The following is a 21,226-nucleotide window of genomic DNA, read 5'->3' as shown; positions in this document are numbered from 1 at the left end:
TCTCACTGGCCAGGCCTTTTCAAACTTTTCCTGTGTCTGACCTTTGAATATTGGATTACCTCTAGGTTGGATCGGGATTCTCTTCTCTTCCCTAGGTACTCTCATCAAGGCTTGTACCTTTAAATATAATTGATATACTGGTGATTCTCAAATTTATATTTTCAGGCCAGATCTCTCTGCTGAGCTTCAGGCTTGTAAATACAACTGCCTGTTGGACATTTCCATATGGAGATTTCATAGGTATCTTGAACTTAATCATATCCAAAATGGAACTCCTGATTTTTTTTTTTACAATCTTTTCTTTTATACGGTCTTATTCCCCTTTAGGTTTTATCCCATTTCATTAAATGATGCCATCAGCTACCCAGTTTTCAAGCGAAAAGTTGTCTTCCTGTTCTACTCTACCATCAACCCTCATATTCCATCTGTCACCAAGTCTGTAAGTTTGACCTCCAGAATATGTCCTGGCTACTTATCCCAGTCTCTGCTGCCACCATCATAGTCCACAGCACCACCATCCCTTCACCTAGATCACTGGAATAGCATCTACTCAGAGCTTTCTTTCTGCCCATCACTCTTTTCACAGCAATTAGAGAAATCTTTTGAAATGGAAACCCTATCATGTCATTTTCCTGCTTTTTTAAGTCGCTTTAGTGACTTCTCATTGCCCTTGGAATAGAAACCCAAACTCCTCACCGGGGCCTCCAGTGCCCTACATTATCTGTCCCCTGCTAACCTGTCAGATGCCATGTCTTACCACTCTCCTCCTTGCTTACTCTAGGCATAAGGCCTTTTTCTATTCCTCACCCAGGGCTTTTCTTTCCGTTTGAAACAATCGTAAGGCTTTTCATGTGGCTATCTTTTCTGTCATCTTTAGGATCTGTGCTCAGATGTAACTTTCACAGAAAGGCCATCCCTGTCTATAACTTTCTAAGTAGTTGAACCACCCCTCAGTCACTGTCACAGAAGTCTGTGTTAATTTCTGTGTTACACGTCACTACCTGATGTTTTTTCTCTTTTCACTATGTGCAGGGGCCCAGTGTATGCTCTTTAATATACTCCATTGCCTACCAGGAACACTTTCTGAAAGAGGGCAGCGTAGATATGGTTATACCTGAGCAAACAGACATGACTTAGAACAAAGAGTAGGTGAAAGGTGAAGGTTGGGTTAGGGTGAAAGGATTTGGGGTGATTTTTGTTTTCTTTTATCTGTGTCAGTTTTTTGGAATTGTTTTCATAACTGTCATTTAGTTGCTGCATAATATTACATCATGTGGACACACCATCATTTCAAACTATCATTTTAATGTCTGTATGAGTCTATCATAAGGATTTAACGTAAACACTTTTTATAACTGCTTTATAGTCCATTATATAAAAGTACCATAATTTACATAACTCTTCCCATGTAATGAGCATTAAGTTGTTTCTAGTTCTTTCTTAATAATACCATCATGAACAAAATTTTTCAAATTTTGTATTATTTCTTTGGAATTTATTCTCTGGAATAGAATTAACAGATCAAAGAATGTAAACGTTTTAAGGCTTTTAGTGCATATAGTGAAACTGCTGGTGACATAATTCTTTTGGAAAGTAGTGGATTCTGTTTTACCACAATCTTAGCATTATCATAATTTTAAAAATTGTTACCTAATTTGATATACGAAAATTAGTATTTTACTTGTTTAATGTGCATTTCTTTGGTCACTTGTAAGGGTGAAGTTAAATATTTTTCCACATGTTTGTTATTAAAGAATTTCTTACTGAGATAAATTATATATATTAAATTTCCGTATACACCATGGTCTATTTCCGGACTATATATTCTGCACCATCAGTTTGTCTGGTTATTCTCATATCTGTGTCACATTTCTTTAATTACTGTAGCTATTTAATGAGTAGTAATGTTGAGCAGGACAAGTATTCCTCTATTATTCTGTGTTTTTCAACATTTTCTCTTAGGTGTTCTTACTTGCTTATTCTTTGCAAAATAATTTAGAATTATTTTATCATGATCAAAGACCAAAAAAAAAAAATTGGAATTTGGATTGGAACTCCGTTCTCACCACTCCCCACTACAAAATATAGATATAGATATATTTGGAGGGAATGGGGAGAAAATTGATATATCTTTCCTCTTTAATTAATTAATTTATTTTATTTATTTATTTTTGGCTGCACTGGGTCTTTGCTGCGCACGGGCTTTCTCTAGTTGCGGTGAGCGGGAGCTACCCTTTGTTGTGGTGTGCGGGCTTCTCATTGCGGTGGCTTCTCTTGTTGTGGAGCAGGGGCTCTAGGCGCACGGGCTGCAGTAGTTGTAGCATGCGGGCTCAGTAGTTGTGGCTTGCGGGCTCTAGAGCGCAGACTCAGTAGTTATGGTGCACGGGCTTAGTTGCTCTGCGGCATGTGGGATCTTCCTGGACCAGGGCTCGAACCTGTGTCCTCTGCATTGGCAGGAGGATTCTTAACGACTGCACCACCAGGGAAGCCTGATATATCTCTCCTTTTAATCAAGTCTTCTGTTATATCTTTCTGTAAAGCTTTGTAGGAATTTTTTTTTCTTATAAGGCCTGCATAGATCTTGTTAAACTCAATATTTTTTTCATTGTGGTAAAATATACATGAAATTTACCATCTTAACTATTTTTAAGTGTACAGTTCAATGACATTAAGTACATTCACGTTGTTAGGTAGCCATCACCACCATCTATCTCCAGAACTTTTTTCATTTTTCCAAACTGAAACTCTGTACCCATAAATCAATAACTCTCCAATTACTCCTACCCCCAGCCAACCACTCTTCTACTCTCTGTCTCTATGAATTTGACCACTCTGAGTACCTCATATAAGTGGAATCATACAGTATTTGTCCTTATTTCACTTAGCATAATGTCTTCAAGCTTCATCCATTTGTAGCATGTGTCAGACCTTCCTTCCTGTTTGAGGATGAATAATAATCAACTGTATGTATATACCATATTTTGTTTAAATGTATCATCCATCAGAGGATGCTTGGGGGCTTCCACATTAAAGAAAAATATTTTATGTTTTTATTTTTGTTGCTGCTGCTGTAGGTATGAGGCTTTTTTTGTTTGTTTTATGTGTTTTAACTGGTGATTGCTGTTACATTTGAAAGCCTTTAGTTTATACTTAAGATTGTTATATAACCAGCCACTTTTTAAACTCTTATTATTTCTAATAGTTTTTCGGTGCTTGTCTCAGATTTTCTAATTATACAACCATATTGTTGGCATAATGAAAAGTTGGTCTCCTCTTTTTTCATACATTTCATTTACTTGTATTGCATTAGTCAGCATTTTCAGAGCAGTGTTAAGTGATAACAGTAAGAGTGATCATAATGTTTTGTTCCTATTCAGAATGTTTTCATTAATATGATGCATGTTGATTTTACTTATATATTCTTTAGTATATGTGCTGCCAAAGCGAGCACTACTTATTTATATTCTTTAGCATTTTAAGGACATATTTTTATATTCCTAGTATTTTAGAAAAGATGGGCATTTAAGATTAATTACAAATCAGGAACAAATGTCTATTTTTATAGAATGCTTTTTCACTACTAGAGTTGGACCAGACTTCACAGGTTAAAGGCACATCCCTTCCCAAGACACCAGCCTTACTTTGGGAGTCCCTAGGGCTACCCTTACTCTGACCAGCTGGCTACAGTTTTGAGAGTCCCCCACTCATTCCCTCAGACCTAATAATTCACTAGAATGACTCAAAGCACTCAGGAAAATGCTGTCGTTATAGTTTTATTGTAGCAGAAGGATACAAATTAGAAGGGGTGCATAGGGCAAAGTCTGGGAGGTCGTCAATCAGGAAGTTTTTGTCGTCCTCAAGGATGTGTTACCCTTCCATCCATGAGGGATAGCAGTATGCACAAGGTATTGCCAACCAGAGAAGCTCACCCAAGCTTTGGTATCCAGAGTTTTTATTGAGGGTTTATTATGTAGGTATGTTTGATTGAGTCACTGGCCAAGGAGTTAAACTCAGTCTTTAGCTCCCATTCCCTCCCCAAAGGTCAGGCTGATACAGTGTGGCTCAAAGCCCCAGCCCTCTAATTCCATAGTTGGTCTTTCTGGTGTGGCTACTCCTATCCTTAGTCATTTTATTGGCATAAACTATCCTCTGTGGTCCAAGGGACCCACCATGAATAACAAAGATACTTCATCATTTGGAAAATTCCAAGGGTTTAGGGTTACCTCCCAGGAATCAGGGACACAGACCTTTTACACAATTGGCAATTGAGATGATACATATGCATGGGATCAAAACTACATCGTATTAAGTTATTAAATTACATCAGTTAAGTCTCAGTCAACGATTCCTTTAGTGCCTAACATGTCTGTGCCAGGTACTCTTCTAGGCTCTGAGAAAGATTTCCTACTATCCTACTAGCATAAACCCTATATGATCTTGGTGAATTATTCTTTTGCTGTATTGTCAAATTTACTTTAATAGTATTTCAGTCATTCATTCAACAAATATTGAGTGCTTACTATGTGCCAGGTACTGATCTAGGTACAGCAGTGAACAAAATAGACAGAAATCCCTGCTTTCATGGTGTTACTTTTTAGAGGTAAATTTATATCCATGTTCACAAGTCAGCAAGGTCTATAGTTTATTGTTTTGGTGCTATTGTTGTTATGTTTGGGTATCAGGGTATTAGGGAATGGAGTTAATTTTTCTCCACATAGAAAAGTTTGTATAGCACAAGAATTATCTTTATGTCAAAGTCTGAAAGAACGAATCTGTAAAATTGTATCTGGAAGTTTTGGGAGATAATTTGTGATATCTTTCTGTTTCTTTCATTACTTTTTTCTTTGGACATTTCATCCTCACATACAAAGAGGCAACGTAGCATGACAGTTAAGAGTAAGGACTCCTGGCAGTCCAGTGGTTAGGACTCCATGCTTCCACTGCAAGGGGCATGGGTTCCATCCCTGGTCGGGGAACTAAGATCCTGCATGCCACACCTCGGCCAAAAAAAAAAAAAAAAAAAGAATAAGGATTCTGGAACCTGGCTGCCTTGGTTCAAATCGCAGCTGTGTTAATTGCTACATATAACTCTGGACCCTGGAGAATACTGGGTCTCTGAGCAGAGCAGTACTGCAGAGGGTTATACAGTATCTAGTTGTTTTGTGCTGGAAAGTCTTTCAGAATATCTAGATTGTCATATTTCCAGAAAGGCAGATCCTTTGGACACATCATTCTTCACTTGCTCTGTGATCTAGGGCTTCAGGTTTTCACTCAGCTAATGTGCAGGTGGATTGTATTGTAGAAAATTATGTGCTTTCATCTGTATACTTCTTTAAATGATAGATTTTTAGAGAAATAATCTGTAGAGTTATTAGAATTGTTTTTAAAGATAAGCCCTAATGCTTTCCACTTTGAAATCTCTTCTTTTCAGTTATAGCACTCGTGTTCTATTTTATGATGCCTATTGTGAATGTAAGTGAAGTACTTGGACCCTTGTGCCTTATGTTACTCATGGGAACTGTCCACTGTCAAATTGTGTCTACTCAGATAACAAGGCCATCGGGAAACAATGGAAATCGGAGAAGAAGGTGAGATGAGAAATTACACTTTTGGTTGTGTATGTTCTGGGAGAGGCATTGAAGAACAAAATCTTTGAGTGAATTAATACAGAATCTTCCTCTTTTGCATATATTTTTCATTATTTTTTTGGCTTAAAAAAAACCCCAAATGCTTTACTTTTACTTTTCTCCCTGATGCTTAGAAACCTTGTCATGAACTTTTAATCCAAGGGGGATGGGGGTTCGTCATTCAGTACCGTTGTTTAAAAGGAAAATTCCTATACTGTATTATTCCTTATCAAAATTTACCTTAAATAATGATTTTAATGAAAAACATTCTGCTTCATAATTGTCTCAAAATTTGGTGAAAATTCACTATAAACAAGGATCTTAGTACATTAGGTTAGTGCTACTAAAATTTTTACCTTTTTTCAATAATATGTAAAAAGAATGGATTTCTAAGTGTTCTAAACTTTTAATAAAGATTTAACTTTTCTACACATTGAATTCATGTCTAGTCTTTATTGATCATGTGCCGTTTGTGGGGTTTAGAACTGTTAAAGGTTTCTTAGATATACATGGTATTATCTTACAAAAGTCATCTTTCTCAGAGTATCTGTAGATTTTTGTTCCCCCAAGGAGTTACTATATAAGGTTTTTTCATTTGGTGCAAAGAATTTCAATATATTTATACTTATTTTTGAATGTTATTTTCAAAACTTTTTTTTTCCAGGAAAGAATATTCCTTGAAAATTCAGTTTAATTGATTTAATGTTTTCTAAGGAAATCAAATATTGTGCTGTGTCTCATTGGTATTTACAGGATATATCTTTTCACTGCATAGAATATCAAAAAATTGATCACTTGCTATTATTTTGTGTTCCCATGATTAAATGTGCCAAATGGGTAGATTTCTGGCATCCATATTTAAAGAAATTGTTCATTCTTTCTGTGGTTCCTGAAAAGACTATTGGTCATACATATGAAAATTTTCCTTCTAGTTATGTTTTTGAATGGCATTTCTATTTATTTAATGAATGAACAAAATGGTAACTTAGCACTTTGTTCTGGAACCTGTTTTTGCCCTTAAGTCAGAAATGTTCCTGTATAATTTATCCTCATTATATGAAGTTCATTATACTTAATTTCAGGTAGTAGTCAGTAGGGATATTCTGAGCAGAGACGGAAAAAGGTCCTGAATAATCTAAAGTTGTTGAAATATTTTTTTTTTAGAAAATTACGAAAAACTGTAAATGGTGATGGGAGCCGAGAAAATGGAAATAACTCCTCTGATAAAGCCAGAGGAACAGAAACTTTGGAATCTGTACCCTTTAATGGTGGTTTTTGGGGGACTCTCTTTGGCAGCAGGTGGGAAGTCTTACATTGGAATTTTTACTTGATTTTGTGTTCACATTAGTGTTTACATAGTATATAATCTGATTAGGTTTTAGGAATACACAGTGTTAGCATATTATCATTGTGGTGAGATTTTTAAAGGTTCTGGAATGATTTGCTTATTTGCAATGGCGCCACTGTCTGTCATGTTACCCATTAGTCCAGTAAACTACCATAAAAGTGTCATTCTGCTTGATCTTTAATGGTTTTTTAGACCACAAGATTATGGAAATATAAATACTCTTGAAGGGTAAATATTTTAAGTCATATTGGCCAACATCTTGAGAGAATGAAGAATTTCTAAAAGATGAGGTATTTTTCAGTATGAGAGCTGATTCCTCTTTAGATGTGGGGTGCAGGACAGGAGGCTGGTGTCGATGGGCTGTAGGACAGAAAGGGAAGTGAGTCCAAGACACATTCAACCTCCTTCATGATTTTGTCGGTTGTAGCAGCGCTAGTATGACTTGAAGAAATCCTTATTTTATCATATGTTAATGTTTGTGACTCAAAAGTAAAGTGCTTTTGCAGCTTTGTTTTTGAAGATGAAGTATGTTCACAAATTTTTCTAAAGATAAGTTGACACTCTTTAGTTGAAGCGTTTGAGTTTTTTGTGCTGAACATTGTGCTGGGCACTGGGCATTCCTCTTAGTGATTTTACCGTCTAATTAGGAAGGTAAGAGTAGCAGGTATGATACAGTCACAAAAATGTAAAAATACCATAAATGATATCATGCTGACTAAAGGCCATGCAGTTCAGCAGAAGGAGTGCGTATTCTGGGGTGAAGTAGTCAGCAGGAGTCAGGGAGGAGCTGAGAGTTGCTGGGCTTTGAAGCACAGGAGAGGGGAAGACATTCTATGAAGTGGCACAAACAGGCAATGTGAGGGCGGGGTTGGCATTGCGTTTGAGAGGGAAGACTGTGGACCCACTTCCTTGCAAAATCGAAAAGAACGGGCTTCCTCTCAACTAACTGACCCAAGTCTTTGGAGACTAGAGAGAGAACTGGCTTCCTATGCCCTTAGGCAAGCTAGAAGCCTGAAACGTACAATTTCTGAATCTTCTTGATTTCCAGAATAATATATTGTACTCCTCAGAAGAAAGTGACTTCATGAAAGATATTACTTTCAAAAAACTAACTAGTAATCTTTTTTTCCTTTTTTAAAAATAGGATGAAAAGAGTAAAATTAATATGTAGCAAAGGGACAGAGACTGACAATGACTCAGGTTGTCTGCCTCCTATCATCAAGAAGAGACAGTGTCGACCAGAGATTAGAATGTGGCAAACAAGAGAGAAAGCAAAATTTTCAGACGGAGAAAAGGGATGCAGGGTAAGATTTAGATGCGAGTAAGTATTACAAGGTCTTTTCTTTCCTGTGTAAAATTTTTCTATTCTTAGACTCTGCTAGAAACACAAAATAGGTACTAATAGATTTGTGTCATTTGAAATGTAAAACTACAGGATGTGAAAAGGAGAACATCATGAAGAGTAACATGAAGACTGTACCTTATTCTTCTAATTTCTAGGACCAGAACCTGTTATCGCATCTGCCCCTGGTCCAGCCTTAGTAGGAGACTGGTAGATTCAATAAACAGATTAGTGTAGACGCTGCTGTGTCGTCTTCCAGAGAGGCGGTGATAATGTGTTAAGGTTTGGGAAACTATTTTCCAGGTTTAGGTATAGATGTTTACGTCTGCTTTACGTCTAAAACTAACAACACTCTTACTTTATAGTCTTGAAATATTTTCTTACTTGTTAGACTGGCATTTACGAATTACAAAAAGCTAATATTTTTGAGCCATTACTGCAACCAAGCACTATTCTAAGTGCTTTACAAGTAGTAACTCACTTAATTGTTTCAACAACTCTGTGAGATAGGTGCTTTTATTATCATCGCTTTTCAGATGAGGAAATTGAGGCCCAGAGAGATTTAATTACCTACCTACAGTTACATAGCTAATAAGTAGAAGAGCTGTGATTCAGACTTGAGTTTGACTCAAGCCTGTGCTTCTAACCTCTACATAATACTGCCTCATCATTTAAGCTATTTAGTTTCAAGAAAGTTTAATGTTTTTCTTTATTGAGACCAACTAATAGGTAGGTTTGTTCAGTTTTGGTTTAGTTTACTTTTATTGCTTCTTAGTTTTTATACATAGGCTAACTGGAGTATTTTGGGCTGTCCCCTGTGAGGAAACTGCTCTTCTCTTTGTAGGAGCCGTTTGGGCGTTTGGGCAATGGGATTTCAGATGATCTGTCAAGTGAGGATGATGGTGAAGCCCGGACACAGATGATGACACTGCGGAGGAGCGTGGAAGGGGCCTCAAGTGACAACGGCTGTGAAGTTAAGAATAGGAAATCAGTACTTTCAAGGCACCTAAACACTCAGGTAATTTTTATTTTAGCTTATAAAAGTATAGGCATTAACTCCCAAGTCACAAGGTATTTAACACGTTTTCCTGTCGTGTGTTGGCAGGTAAAGAAGACCACTTCCAAGTGGTGTCCCGTTGTGCGGGATTCAGATAGTCTGGCTGAATCAGAGTTTGAATCGGCAGCCTTCAGTCAGGTAACGTATCCCTTTTCAAGGCGTATTCTTGAGTGTAATAACTGTATCCATTCCTTTGTTTATTGGTTGTCCTAAAGTTGTGTGTATATTTGCCTGCCCCTCCCCTGCCCCCAACTATGTGTCTACCTATCTAGAAGCTTTTACATGACTGCTCACCCCCAGAAAGAGAACGAGCTCTTTGTCTTTGATCTAATCTTAAAAGTATCGTAGATGATGCCCAGAGAGAGACTCCTCAATCCCTAGATGATGAGAAGGCTACTTAATATTCACTTGGAATATGCAGTTTATTCTTAAGCATTGTTCCTTTGTAAGTGGCATCGATGCTGATGGGGACAGATGTTTGAGAAAGGACCCCTGAGAGATGGGAGCAGTAAATCTCATCATGAAAGCTAATGGGAATATTGTACATTTGGGACATTATAATTCAGAGGTGAGGAGAGTAGATGGTGGTGGCTTTTGTTTTGATTGACAAGGCAGCTGGGGTTGTAGAAAAACTTTCACATCTATGTTTGTACCGCAGGAGAGCTGCAATGTCCATCCTTTTCTCAGCCTGATTACCCTTTTCCCTGTGTGGCTGGGCCCCGGACGTGACTAGGTCTACAGTCAAGCTCACAACATTTAGAGTAGAGGACACTTGGGTGTGTCAGTAGGCCCAGCCACACCTGCACCCAGAGTGGGCCCTTGGATGTGCTTGCCGAGTCACCCCATCCCAGGGCACCTCACTTGAACAACCCCATGACTTGGCAATAAATTCTCAGAGGGAGTCCTCTTTGATAGTCTGTTAGAGAGTCATCAGAGTTTCACATTTAACCATGAAAATGTATTATTGTTATGTGAAGCCTTGGCAACATAGTGATCAGTGTGTGAAAGCTTGCCAGCCATCACCATAGGTAACTTGTTTTCATTTTATTTCAAATATATAGTTGTTTTGTTTTTGAAATACAGGTAAATATTTTATTATAAAATACCTTTTAGGGCTTCCCTGGTGGCGCAGTGGTTGAGAGTCCGCCTGCCGATGCAGGGCACACGGGTTCGTGCCCCGGTCCGGGAAGGTCCCACGTGCCGCGGAGCGGCTGGGCCCGTGAGCCATGGCCACTGAGCCTGCGCGTCCGGAGCCTGTGCTCTGCAATGGGAGAGGCCACAACAGTGAGAGGCCTGCGTACCGCAAAAAAAAAAAAAATACCTTTTACTGCAACAATATGGATGAATTTCAGAAATATAATGTTGTAAAAGTAGTCAAACATAAAAAATAGCTATTTTCAGATTTCACCTCTAACAAAGTACAAAATTGAAGTTAATCTATGCTCTTAGTAGTCATAATGGTTGTTTTCCTTGAAAGGGAATAGCACAGAAACAGGGGCAGGAGAGCTAGTAATGCTTTGCTCATTGGTTTTGGTGCTGATTACACAGACATGTTTCAGTTGTGAAAAATTTATCAACCTATAAACTTATGCACACATATTTAAGAACGCTGTATTTCAAAAACTGTTACAATAAAAACATATTCATCTAAAGCACAGAAATCACAATGAAAAAAACTAAAAAAAAAAAATTAATTTCATGACCCAAAAACTGTCACTTCATTTTTTAAAAAATTTTAAGGCTTTACAGATTTTGTAGTTATAAAATTAATGTAAGGATGTTATAAAAATTCAAATGAAGAAGTATATTTAGTAAAAAGCAACCATTTCCACTTCCTGCCTCCCTTCCCAGTATAATGAATCCCTCACTGTTCCCCACATCCCCAGATTGAATCCATGCTGTCCAGAGGGTGGTTATAGTTCCACATATTTATTTTCCTTTGCGTAAGAGAGCATACTATATATTTAAACATATAACATATCATTTAAAAAACATAAATAGGAAAATTTGTTCTGAGTTTTTTTTTTTTATCTTGTAGGGCTTGCCTTATCAGTACATAAGACAATACTTCATTCTGTTGAACATCTGCAGAATATTCCAGTTTATGAAGGAATTTATTAAAATGTGTAAAATTATGACTACTTAATTTGTTTCCAGTTTTTCATTATTAAAAGCAATTCAGAAAAATCCTTGTAGATAGATGGGTTTATCCACTCAGGTTGCCATAACAGAATACCACAGGCTGGGTAGCTTAAACAACAGAAATTTTATATAGTTGTTTTTAAAAAGGAATGTAAAAAAAATGTGTTTTTGTTTTCCCTTAAAGGGCTGTAGATCTGGCATGAGTGGTGGCTCTCGAAGCCTCAACATGTTGAGAAGAGACTCGGAGAGCACCCGTCATGACTCGGAGACAGAGGATATGTTATGGGATGACCTGCTGCATGGCCCTGAATGCCGGTCGTCTGTCACCAGCGACAGTGAGGGGACCCACGTGAACTCCCTTCACTCAGGGACTAAACGTGACCCCAAAGAAGATGTTTTTCAGCAGGTCTGTAAAGGTGATGATAATAATAGCTGATGTTTACTGTGTACTTACCATGTGCCAGGCACTGTATTATCTCATTTAACTCTACAATAACCCTGTAAGGTGGACACTATTATTATCCCTGATTTAGAGATGAGGAAATTGAGCATAGTTTGTAAGTGAAGATATTGGAATTAGAACTAAGGGGGAAGCACTCTTGAATTCCCCTAACCTAAATGTTTCTTCCTAGGACCTTTTCTCATTATTTTCCTTAGAATGATCCTTAATGTTCACTTTATATGAGCAGGGTACATTGTTTGGCGCAGTAACCTGATATTATATTTTCATAGACATAACAGTATTATATATGAATTACTAGGAGATGGCATTGCTTGCTTCTCTAATAACGTATAAAGCAAGTGATGCTTTTAATTTTAGTTTTTCTGTTACTATCATAAAATCAGATAGCCTGGAAATGGGGATTCTTTAGAAGGTTATTTCAACCTTACAATCAATATAGGAATTCATTCTACATCTGCAGAAATTTTTTTACTAGAAATTTTTTTGACTCTGCTTTAGAAATTTTTTACTAATAATTCTTTTATGTAGTAACAACAGTTCCTACTTCTTAGAAATATTGTGATATATCTAATGAGATAATACGAAGTGCTTAGCACGATGCTTGGCAAAGTGTAGGCACCCAATACATGTTAGCATGGTTATTACTATCCACATGAGACAATCAGTTAGTCTCTGCTTAAATACTTGTGGAGCTGGAGTGATTGTTATTTCATGAGCTTTTTCCACTGCTGGATAGATTAAATGATTAAGAAACGGTTCTCATATCAGCCTTTCATATGTTTAATGCCAACGATCATGATTCTTCTTAGTTTTATTTTTTTTAGGCTAAATATTTCCACAATGACTTAATAAATAGTGGGTGATGGATATTCATGTGTTTAATTATTGAATTTTCTTGATTCTAAGATACCATTGATTTAGGTTACACATTTTAATGAAAAAAATTCTGCTTCATTAAATGTATACAGTTTTTAAAAACTAACTAGAAACAACATACATTTTATTATTAAAGTTTTAAGCTTTTTCCTCCAATTTTGCTATCAAAGTTTGTATCTAAATATTCTTTGCATTCAGTCTGAAGACTCATCTAAATTACCTTAGCCCTTGGTAATTATGAATAGCATCATGATGATTTTCACCTCCTTTGCACTTTTGGGATTTATAGGATAATTTTAAGGCATATGTAAGAATAACTAGGTAAGATGAAACTCACTATGTTAAACGGAATTCATCATTTCCCAATTCTCCCACCCAACCTATTCTTTTATTCCCCATATTTCTAAATGTCACCACTAACCACCCAAGTTAGAAACCTTGGTGCCATTCTTGACCCCGCCCCCCCATGTTTCCAATCAGTCATCACATTGTCTTGATTCTGCTGTATAATACATACATCTGCCCACCTGTGTCCACACTGCTTGGTGCAGACCACCATCAGCCCTCGTCTGGATCCTTACAACAGCTTCTCTAGGCTTGCTCTGCTTCATTTCATTTTCCACACTGCAGCCAGAATGATCCTTCTAAAATACAAATCTGATGCCATTCCCCTTACAGTCCTTTAATTGCTTTTTTTTTTTTTCCATTCTGGATTATTTCTTTCTGTTCCTTTATTTGCTCTGATAACAGTCTTGCATGGTATAGTTTAACTCAACTAAACTTCTTTCAGTTTCCTCATGTACTTCTGGATCTTTACACAAACTGGTTTATTTGCCTGGAACACACTTTTCTCCAATACCTATTCCTTCGTCTCACTCTTTTTTACTTTTCGGGTCTTGGCTTGAGTGATACTCCCTTAGGAAGCCTTTTCTGTATGCTCCTAAAGCATTCTTTCCTTCCCTTATCATGCTGCACAGTAACTTTATTTAATCATGTCTCCATAAGTCTGTATGCTCTGTGATGTCAAGGACTACATCTGTCTTGTTCTTTATTATATCCATAGTACATGTTACATAGTAGCTGCTTAATATTTTTTTGGCTAAATCAATTAATAAATCCATAAATGTGCATCAGCATTATGCTAAGCATTATTGTAGAAGGAGAAGAAATACACCAGATGGTTGTTTTTTAGTAACTTATATATTTGTTTGGGAACAAGATGATTTTATGGGAAATAGAGGACACAATAAAAGCAGCATATAATTAGATGTAAATTTATCTGATATAGACTGTAAGGGTTTTTAATTTCAGAGAAAGGTAACGTGAGTGAGGCTTGTGGCCATCAGAGAGGACATGTTGGTGAAATGGGACTTGAGTTGGTATTCGAAGAATAAGACATGATACGGCAGAGGAAAATACAGGGCTGTTTCTATCTCGACCTTTTCCTCCTGAGCTTACTATGCTTTTCTGTGTCCTGATTAGACCAGAGAAAGGTTTACCTTCTCAGTCATTCCTGTGATGTTAAGGCCTGTTAGTACCTCTCCCGTGTAACTTCCTACTGTCCCTGGTCTAGTCATGATGCTGTAGAAATGCTTTCCTTCTTGATATCCCATTAATACACCAAGCTTATCCTCACTTCCATACGTTTAGTAGGGAAGCAGCCTTGGAGATCATGTAATCCTACCTCCCATCATTATAGGAGACACTTAGCCTCTCTCCAGGTAAGAAATTGTTTTCATGAAAAAAAAAACAAAAACAAAAACCAGAAACCAGCATCATAGAGGTGGTAATTGGAGTGATGAGCTTTGTGAGGGGGAGAATAGGATGACAAGGCTGAACCCTGGCAAATGTGGCCCAGGAGCTAGACAAAGGGAAAAAAATACAACGGAGGAAATAAAGAAGGAGTGGATGGAAATATTTATTTTTTCTTCTCAGAACCATTTATTCTGGCTTCAGAACTCAAGTCCTGCCTCTGATCGAGTTAGTGCAATAATCTGGGAAGGGAATGAGTGCAAAAAGATGGATATGTCTGTGTTGGAAATAAGTGGTATCATCATGAGCAGGGTAAGGTTTAATACGTTTTTGGATTTTTAGAAAAATCTATTTAATGATCAGCAGCTATTTCATAGAATGTATTTAATGATCAAAACGTTGACTCTGCTTTTGAAACACCAGTATGTGTATCTTAAATTTTGTAGTCAGTCTTCACTAGGTAGTATATTTTTTTATTTGTTACAGAGGTCTCTGTGAGCATGATCAGGTAGACTCTACAAATATTCCTTATCTCATTCAAGCCTAAAAGTCATAAATCTGTACATCATTTTTATTTGTATTTCTTTTAGATTTAAAGCAGATTTAGTTTTTAATAATCTAAATAGTATTTGATAAATACTGCTTCACAACTCCATTTAGCTGTGCAGTAATGATGGATATTTTAAATTAATTCCCAGGTTAATGCGTATCAGCAAGGAGTAGGTTATCAGATGCTGGGAAATGTCGTCACCATCGGATTAGCATTTTTCCCTTTTTTACATCGACTGTTCCGAGAGAAGAGCCTTGACCAGCTAAAGTCCATCTCAGCTGAGGAGATCTTGACTCTCTTTTGTGGGGCACCACCTGTTGCACCTATTATTTTCTTGTCTATAATTAATTTTTTTGAACGACTGTGTCTTACTTGGATGTTTTTTTTCATGATGTGTGTGGCGGAGAGAACATACAAACAGGTCGGTAGCCAATTAAGTAAAATTTCTTACCTCTGCTTCTGTATATGGTATTCTGTTGAGTTGCTTTTGTTCCCCTGATTTGTTCTCTCTCCCGAAGTTAAGGTGGGCAATGGAGGCTTGATAAGTGAACTTTTGGTATTTGTGGGTTTAACACTTGTGATACTGATTATTCACAAATGACATGCTGTAATCTGAAATTTTGCTGAGCTTACTTGCAGGTGTAAGTGGCTGAGCCAGTGAGTGAGCCTAGCTGATTGCTTAGCACCTGCACCTCAATGTGCCCTTGATGCTTTGTGTATGTAGCATATGTAGTAATTACCAAAGTGAAAATGTTTCTGTGAAAAATGGCCAAGTGAGAAATAAACTTACTGAAATTTGATAAGAGTTTGGGATTGAGGGCTTAATGTATTGGTGATATGTGCAAAAAATGTGGTTTTGAATGGAAATGTAATTTGGGAGTAAGCTAGAATTTTGTATAAACATTTGAGTTTGTGAAGGTGGGGATTCACAAAGGTCTGTAAGGTATATTCCTTGAAAATGTCAAGAGTGTAGCATGTTGTGAAGAAGTATATTACTACATAATGTGCTTTGCAAGCGACAGGTTAATGAGCTATTAACAATGTTTTTTCACTGCCTGTCTTAGTGACCACTGATTAGAACTTGATCCTTTTAATATTTTTTATATGCTGGGAATATTGTTTACAATTATGTAAATATACACACAGTGACACATGTGTACGTTTCACTTTGTGGTTTGTTTTTTTTTTTAACCTCCTCTAGAGATTTTTATTTGCAAAACTCTTCAGCCATATTACTTCTGCCAGGAAAGCTAGGAAATATGAAATACCTCATTTCAGACTTAAAAAGGTGGAGAACATTAAGATATGGTTATCACTGCGTTCCTTTCTAAAGGTGAGTTTTAGCTGACTAACCATGGAATATCTGCAGTGATACGCAGAAAACATGCTCACTGAAATTTCTGGCGGCAGATACTCAGTAGGCAGGGTAGTTCTATGTACTGGACAGATAATCAGTGGCTGACAGACTTGCTGGACACCAGGTTGGGAGTGATCTATCTGCAGAGCTGGTAGAGCTAAGTAAATAAGACCTTAGAAAGGGAAAAGAAAATTTAAATTCCTAGGGCAGAGTGATAAATTGAATGTCTCATCTTCTTCTGACTTTTGGGGGGAATATTCCAGCTGAAAATATGTTCATGAATCAATCACACCCTTAATTTGAATGGCATGGATCTCAGAGCTTAATTAAAGTCAAATATGTCCAAAATATATTAAAATCCTGTGTCAGAAACGTCTTATAAATGTTCATTTTCACGCCAGTATAGTAAGATTGGGAGTGTGAATGACCTGAGGGCTGTTGCCGTCTCCGGCGGTGACCTAAAACACTAACCTATGCATCTCACTCCACAGAGACGGGGCCCGCAGCGATCAGTGGATGTGGTTGTGTCTTCTGTCTTCCTACTGACACTTTCCATTGCTTTCATTTGTTGTGCCCAGGTAAGAGTTTCAGATCTATTTCAGTGGAAAATGGAAAATAGAGCTCACTTTCTGTTTTAAATCAGTTCACCGTGTTTAAGTATGTGTGTGTGTGTGTGTGTGTGTGTATGTGTGTGTGTATGTATAGACAACGGACATTTGTATCTCACAGCTCTGGGAACTGGGGAGTCCAAGGTCAAGGTGCCAGCATGGTTATGTTGAAGTATATATATTTTTAATGTGTCTACATTTCTTTTGCTAGTTTGAATACTTGTTAATTTTTCTAACTTTTTTTTTTAATTTTTAAAAAAGTTTTATTTTATTTTATTTATTTATTTTTGGCTGTGTTGGGTCTTTGTTGCTGCGTGCGGGCTTTCTCTGTTTGTGGCAAGTGGGAGCTACTCTTGGTTGTGGTGCGTGGGCTTCTTATTGCAGTGGCTTCTCTTGTTGCAGAGCATGGGCTCTAGGAGTGTGGGCTTCAGTAGTTGCAGCACGTGGGCTCAGTAGTTGTGGCTTGCAGGCTCTAGAGCGCAGGCTCAGTAGTTGTGGCACACAGGGTTAGTTGCTCCGTGGCATGTGGGATCTTCCTGGACCAAGGATCAGACCCATGTCCCCTGCATCGGCAGGTGGATTCTTAACCAATGCACCACCAGGGAAGTCCTCTTCTAACTTTTGAAGTGAGAATAAAAATAATGTTTAGTCCTTTAAGACTCTAAGATCATGGTAATTTAATTTTAATTGGCAATTTTTGATTGTTAATAAAGCTATATACCATTATGGATACAAAATGGTGGTTTTCCAACTCCATTGTTTCTTCTAATTTTATTAGTTGTCACTCTAAAGTAGACTTTTTCTTTTTTCCCATTTATTCATTCATTCATTTACTACGCTGTGGACTCCTGTGTTCTTATTTTTATCCAGTGGATTATAAACTATTACTATGTTTTGATTCCTAAATTGTCCCAGATTTGGCAAGTAGGAGACCCTTAAAGCCCCTTCCTGTGTTCTTTTGACAGGTCCCTGTATCTTTATTTATTTATTTATTTTGGTACTTCTGTGTTTTCTTTATTACAAGAAGTTACAGCCTTATCCTGTACTTTTCCATTGATTGAATTTTAACTTAATTCTGCTATGGTCAGAAAACATGCTCTGAATGTTTTCAGTCCTTTGAAATATGTAGAATTGCCTTATTATCCAGTATATGCTCAGTTTTATTAAATCTTCCATCAGCACTTTGAAAGAATTTGTATCCCACTGTTTTGGAGAGCAGCGTTCTCTCTATATAAATTAGCCCAAGTTTATTAGTTGTATTGCTGAAACTTCCTGTGTCCCTACTCATCTTTTTGGTTTGCTTATTCTGTCAGCCACTGAGAGAGGTGTGGTCAAGCCTGCTCCGATGGTGGATTTATCTTTTTCTCCTTTTATTTCTGTCAATTTTTGCTTTATTTGTTTTTAAACAGTGTAACTGGGTGCATACAGGTTTAGAATTGTTATCCATCTCCTTGGTGGATAGACTTTTATATCCTTTATAGTTATTTTTTTTCTCAATACAGGATGAGTTATTACATTTAGCTGTTATGTCTCTTTAATCTTCTTTAATCCTAAACAGTGTCAGGCTTTCTTTACCTTTCATGACCTTATAAAATGTCTCTATTTCTAATGTTTCTTAACTTAAAGTCTACTCTATTTGATATTAATTTAACTACACCATCTGTGTTTTGATTAGTTTTTGTATGCAATATCTTTGTCTACCCTTTTTCATTTATTTTGTCTTTGTATAGTTCTATCTCTTATAATCAGCATATTCTTTTTTGGTTGCTTGTTTCTTTTTTCTTTTTTTTTTTTGCTGTTAAACTATCAAAGTGCTTTAATATCTTTAGTGATATCTTTTTTTCAATGCTGAAAGGTTATTTTATTAATTTATTTTGGTAACAGATCTGTATTTATTACAAAATATATTTTCTTTTTGAGCTTTTCCCCTTTCTCTCTCTCTCTTTTTTATTGAAGTATAGTTGATTAACAATGTTGTGTTAGTTTCAGGTATACAGCAAAGTGATTGAGTTATACACATATATGAATATATATTATTTTCAGATTCTTTTCCCTTATAGGTTACTATAAAATATTGAGTATAGCTCCCTGTGATATATATACTGTATCTTCTTTATCCATTCATCTGTCGATGGACATTTAGGTTGCTTCCATGTCTTGACTGTTGTAAATAGTGCTGCAATGAACATTGGGGTGCGTGTATCTTTTTGAATTATAGTTTTGTCTGGATATATGCCCAGGAGTGGGATTGCAGGATCATATGGTAACTATTTTTAGTTTTTTAAAGAACCTCCATACTGTTCTCCATAGTGGCTGTATCAATTTACATTCCCACCAACAGTGCAAGAGGGTTCCCTTTTCTCCACACCCTCTCCAGCATTTATTATTTGTAGACTTTTTCATCATGGTCATTCTGACTGGAGTGAGGTGATACCTCATTGTAGATTTAATTTACATTTCTCTAATAATTAGTGATGTTGACCATCTTTTCATGGGCCTTTTGGCCATCTGTATGTCTTTTTTGGAGAAATGTCTACTTAGATCTTCTGCCTACTTTTTTATTGGGCTGTTTGGTTTATTGTTATTCAGTTGTTTGTATATTTTGGAAATTAATCCCTTGTCAGTCTCATCATTTACAAATATTTTTTCCCATTATGTAGGTTGTCTTTTTGTTTTGTTTAAGGTTTCCTTTGCTGTGCAAAAGCCTTTAAGTTTAATTAGGTCCCATTTGTTTATTTTTGTTTTTATTTCCATTCCTCTAGGAGGTGGGTCAAAAAAGATCTTGCTGTGATTTATGTCAAAGAGTGTTCTGCCCATGTTTTCCTGTAGAAGTTTTATAGTATCCAGTCCTATGTTTAGATCTTTAATCCATTTTGAATTTATTTTTGTATATGATGTTAGAGAAGTGTTCTAATTTCATTCTTTTACATGTAGCTGTCCAGTTTTCCCAGCACCACTTATTGAAGAGGCTGTCTCTTCTCCATTGTATATTCTTGCCTCCTTTATCATAGATTAGGTGACCATAGGTGCATGGGTTTATCTCTCGGCTTTCTATCCTGTTCCACTGATCTATATTTCTGTTTCTGTGCCAGTACCATACTGTTTTGATGAATGTAGCTTTGTAGTATAATCTGAAGTCAGGGAGCCTGATTCCTCCAGCTTCGTTTTTCTTTCTCAAAATTGCTTTGGCTATTCGGGGTCTTTTGTGTTTCCATACAAATTAAAAATTTTTTTGTTCTAGTTCTGTGAAAAATGCTATTGGTAATTTGATGGGGATTGCACTGATTCTGTAGATTGCCTTGAGTAGTATGACTATATTAACAATATTAATTTTTCTAGCCTAAGAAACCAGTATATATATATATATATATATCTTTCCATCTGTTTGTGTCTTCTTCAGTTTCTTTCATCAGTGTCTTATAGTTTTTGGAGTACAGGTATTTAGCCCCCTTAGGTAGGTTTATTCCTAGGTATTTTATTCTTTTTGATGCAGTGGTAAATGGGATTGTTTCCTTAATTTCTCTTTCTGATCTTTTGTTGTTAGTGTGTAGAAATGCAACAGATTTCTGTGTATTAATTTTGTATTCTGCAACTTTACCGAATTCATTGATGAGCTCTAGTAGTTTTCTGGTAGTGTCTTCAGGATTTTCTATGTATAGTATCATGTCATCTGCAAACAGTGACACTTTTACTTCTTCCTGTCCAATTTAGATTCCTTTTATATCTTTTTCTTCTCTGAATGCTGTGACTAGGACTTCCTAGACTATATTGAATATAAGAGGTGAGATTGAGCACCCTTGTCTTGTTCCTGATTTTAGAGGAAATGTCTTCAGCTTTTCACTGTTGAGTATGATGTTAGCTGTGGGTTTGTCATATATGGCCTTTATTATGTTGAGGTATGTTCCCTCTATGCCCACTTTCTACAGAGTTTTTAATCACTAGTGCATGTTAAATGTTGTCAAAAGCTTTTTCGGCATCTATTGATCATGTGGTTTTTATTCTTCAAATTGTTAATGTGGTGTATCACACTGATTGATTTGTGGATATTGAAAAATCCTTGCATCCCTGGGATAAATCCCACTTGATCATTTAATGTATTGTTGG

At 36.6% G+C, this 21,226-nt stretch overlaps 1 protein-coding gene across 5 annotated transcripts in view; it reads left to right on the top strand.

The window, feature by feature from the left end:
• The window catches only part of PHTF1 (putative homeodomain transcription factor 1), a 71,219-nt gene that overhangs the window by 22,947 nt on the left and 27,046 nt on the right, over nt 1–21,226 (top strand). For 4 of the 5 annotated variants that reach the window (XR_009521520.1, XR_009521519.1, XR_009521521.1 and 1 more), the window contains 10 exons: nt 5,432–5,588; nt 6,792–6,926; nt 8,120–8,279; nt 9,162–9,335; nt 9,423–9,512; nt 11,701–11,922; nt 14,791–14,919; nt 15,306–15,578; nt 16,359–16,490; nt 17,006–17,092. Coding sequence is in view for 1 of the 5 variants with exons in the window: in XM_060027525.1 (XP_059883508.1) it covers nt 5,432–5,588; nt 6,792–6,926; nt 8,120–8,279; nt 9,162–9,335; nt 9,423–9,512; nt 11,701–11,922; nt 14,791–14,919; nt 15,306–15,578; nt 16,359–16,490; nt 17,006–17,092 (1,559 nt within the window). In the remaining 4 variants the exon portion in view is untranslated. Of the gene's footprint in view, nt 1–206; nt 440–5,431; nt 5,589–6,791; nt 6,927–8,119; nt 8,280–9,161; nt 9,336–9,422; nt 9,513–11,700; nt 11,923–14,790; nt 14,920–15,305; nt 15,579–16,358; nt 16,491–17,005; nt 17,093–21,226 lie in introns of those variants that run through there. The other variant, XR_009521522.1, reaches the window with a different exon arrangement.

Source organism: Delphinus delphis, chromosome 1 (genome assembly GCF_949987515.2).
Source record: "Delphinus delphis chromosome 1, mDelDel1.2, whole genome shotgun sequence".
Lineage (NCBI taxonomy): Eukaryota > Metazoa > Chordata > Mammalia > Artiodactyla > Delphinidae > Delphinus > Delphinus delphis.
The sequence above is the reverse complement of the archived record's forward strand: the minus strand, read 5'-3'. Positions and strand labels throughout refer to the sequence as shown.